Genomic DNA, 3,204 nt, shown 5'->3' on the forward strand with positions numbered 1-3,204 from the left:
ATGACATGCTATAACATAATATCATGCATGTAAATAGGGCACATAGTATCAAATCAGTGGGACATCATCAGGCTTAATCATATCAATCATACAGTCATTTCAGTCAATTAGGGGTCTAGGTAAGCCTACCGACCCTACAGTAGGTTCACAGTCGACTTGGGCGACCCGTGCAATCTTATCAATCAAACAGTGAAAATGGGCTTACAAGCCCATGATGTTCGCCCGTGTGGGCCCACACACCCGTGTGGCGTACATGACCAAAATTGGCCTTGGCCTCGTGATCCATTTTAATGTAACTCGTGCTAGTTAATTATTCATATGTGTTTCCACTATTTACTTATATGATCCTTCAAACTGTCTACTTGGTCACTATTACTAAATTATTTGTATCTTAAGCTACAAAATTCTGAATTAAGATCCGCAAATTTTCCATGAAACCAGACCTATATATATTCTTACCATAAAATTTTCAAAATTATTGGTTTAGAAAATAAGTACATTTTATTCTTTAATGCTTCCCGTGTTCTGCGGTCTGATAGTTCCAACCTTTCTGCACTAAAAATTAATTATCTTTTCATACAGAATTCGAGTGATGTTCTTGTTTGTTTCTCTTGAAAGTAGACTCATTCAGGATTATAAACAAATAAATTCTAGCCCATAATTATTTTTAATCATTTTCTAAATTCGAGATAGGGGATTCTAAAATCATTCTGACCCTGTCTCACTAAAATTCAAATATCTCATAACATGAAATTCTTTTGCTTACTTCGTTTCTTTGATGAGAATCTAGACTCAAATATACCATATTTTTTTCATCCTCTAATTCGATTTCCACAATTTATGGTGATTTTTCAAATTTAGCCTACTCATGTTGTCCAAACAGCAAGCAATTTCGGCTTTTTGCCGAATCCTTTATTTTTGTGTTTCAGGTACACACCTGGTTTTGTTTGATGCTAAAACAGTCCTCGAGCACTCCAAAGCCTTAAAAAATTCAAATCGTTACGTTTACAAAAATCACGAGGAGAGCCTTAATCCTCACGAAATGCTGCTACCAACACCCCGAAATTAGACTATTCAACACAAAATAATCTCTTAAAATGATACCCAACAACTTACTGAATTTGCACAAGTGCTACTTAACACTACGAAATCAAGAGGAAAGGGTGATTTATAGGGAATAAGGGAATTTCGACACTAGAGGAAAGAAAAGAAAAGATAATCGAGTAAGAAGCAAGGAAGAAAAAAATCGGTAGAGATGGGGGAGAGAAAACGGTAGAAAGATGGAGAGAAAAATGAATCTCTTTTTTTTTCAAAAAAGGAAAAAGTGATCAGATTTTTTTTACTCTCCCCCATAATCCCCTAATTCACTCCTAAAATTGCTCCCTCACTTCCCACTATACATCCACCACTCAAAAATCCAGTTCAGCACAACTCTTGCCGAAATTAGGAGCAAAAATACAACCCTTTCTGTCCCAAAGATTCGAACCCATGACATCCCTCACACTAACACCCCACTTATCCACCTGACCAGTAGGCCCATTCTGTTAATTATTTGCCAACTTTTACTTAAAAGCCTACTGACCAAAGATAGGGCAAGGATTATCCATAAAAATACCAAAATTTGCCCAAGTCCTAGCTTGAACTTGGGACCTCCCAAACACTCCCAGAACATATAACCACTAAAGCTAACAGATGTTTGTGCCTCACATTTACAATACCCAAAATTAAACTTTTGGGGCGTTACAATTCTACCCCTTAAAGAAAATTTTGTCCTTGAAATTTACCTGATCAAAACAGATGAGGACACTGCTGAAACATCGCATCCTCAGGCTCCTATGTGGCTTCCTTAGTGTTATAATTATGCCATAGAACCTTTACTAGTGGAATAGATTTCCTTCTCAAAACGTTAATGTTGCGATCAAGAATCTGAACTGGCTCCTCCTCAAAGGTCAGATCTGGCCTAACCTTGATCTCCTCAACAAGAACAATATGCATGGGATCAGAGTGGTAGTGCCTCAACATAGAGACATGGAACACGTCCTAAATTCGATTCAATTCTGGAGGTAACTCCAACTGGTAGGCAATTGGTCCCACACATTTCAGTATGCCTTAAGGCCCAATAAACCTAAGGCTCAACTTACCCTTACGACCAAACCTTAATACCTTCTTCCATGGTGAGACCTTGAGAAAAATGAAATGCCCCACAAAATACTCAATCTCTCGACGCTTCAGATCGGTGTAGGACTTCTGCCTATCAGTTGCCGCTTTTAATCGATCCCGAATCAGTTTAACTTTATCCTCAGTATTAGAAACTAGTTCAGGGCCCAGAACATGCCGCTTGCCCAACTCAGTCCAACATGAAGATGTGTGACACCTATGACCATATAAAGACTCGTAAGGTGCCATTTGATTGCTAGACTGATAGCTGTTATTATAAGCAAACTCAGCTAGCGGCAAGTAATCCTTCCAACTGTCTAAAAAATCAATCACACAACTTCTCAACATAACCTTCAGTATCTGAATCACCCTCTCTGACTGACCATCAGTCTGAGGATGAAACGTAGTACTGAAGTCCAATCTTGTACCCAGAGCTTGATGTAACTTCCTCCAAAATCGAGACGCGAAACGAGGATCCCTATAAGAGGTGATCGAAATTGGTACTCTATGCAGTCTCATTATCTCATAAATATAAAGCCTCACCAGCTTGTGCAGAGAATAATCAATACGAACCAGTATAGAGTGGGCAGACTTGGTCAATCGATGCATGATGACCCATATTGAATCCTTCTTTATGGGTGTTAGAGGCAACCCATTAACGAAATCCATAGTTACGCGCTCCCATTACCAAAGAGGAATCTTAACCGGCTGCAGCAAACTTCAAGGTAACTAATGCTCAGCTTTATCCTACTGGTAAGTTAGACATCTGCCCACAAAATCAGTAACCTCACGTTTCAACCCTGGCTACCAATATAACTCACGAAAGTCTCGATACTTCTTATTTCCACCAGGATGCATAGCATAAGAGCTACTATGCACCTCTTGCAGTATAGATTGCCTCAATTTAGTATCTCTCGGTACACAGATTCTCTCACAAAAATAGAGTACCCCTTCGCTATTCAGTCCAAAATCCTCGGTATTCCTACTCTCAACCTGTTGAAAACGAAATCCAAACGACTCATCCCCTTTCTGCTTACCCTTAATCTG

The 3,204-nt window shown here is 39.1% G+C and overlaps 1 protein-coding gene across 1 annotated transcript; it reads right to left on the reverse strand.

Moving 5' to 3' along the window:
- Positions 1 to 1,409: 1,409 nt before the first annotated feature.
- LOC128033964 (uncharacterized) lies at positions 1,410 to 2,826 on the reverse strand. Its single transcript, XM_052622464.1, has 4 exons — positions 2,586 to 2,826; positions 2,164 to 2,474; positions 1,873 to 2,040; positions 1,410 to 1,541 (listed from the first exon to the last, which is right to left on the reverse strand). The coding sequence occupies exons 1-4, from the start codon at positions 2,824 to 2,826 to the stop codon at positions 1,410 to 1,412; spliced, it is 852 nt and encodes a 283-aa protein (XP_052478424.1).
- Positions 2,827 to 3,204: the final 378 nt, after the last annotated feature.

The sequence above is a fragment of the Gossypium raimondii genome, chromosome 2 (assembly GCF_025698545.1).
Source record: "Gossypium raimondii isolate GPD5lz chromosome 2, ASM2569854v1, whole genome shotgun sequence".
Taxonomy (NCBI): Eukaryota; Viridiplantae; Streptophyta; class Magnoliopsida; order Malvales; family Malvaceae; genus Gossypium; species Gossypium raimondii.

Excerpts from the sequence above, each read along its gene's own strand:
- LOC128033964 (XM_052622464.1), bottom strand. The coding sequence starts at position 2,826 with ATGGATTTCGTTAATGGGTTGCCTCTAACACCCATAAAGAAGGATTCA. Across the intron at positions 2,475-2,585 it reads GAAGTTACATCAAGCTCTGG|ACAGTTGGAAGGATTACTTG; the intron begins GTACAAGATTGG and ends TTGATTTTTTAG. Across the intron at positions 2,041-2,163 it reads AGGTCTCACCATGGAAGAAG|GACGTGTTCCATGTCTCTAT; the intron begins GTATTAAGGTTT and ends AATCGAATTTAG.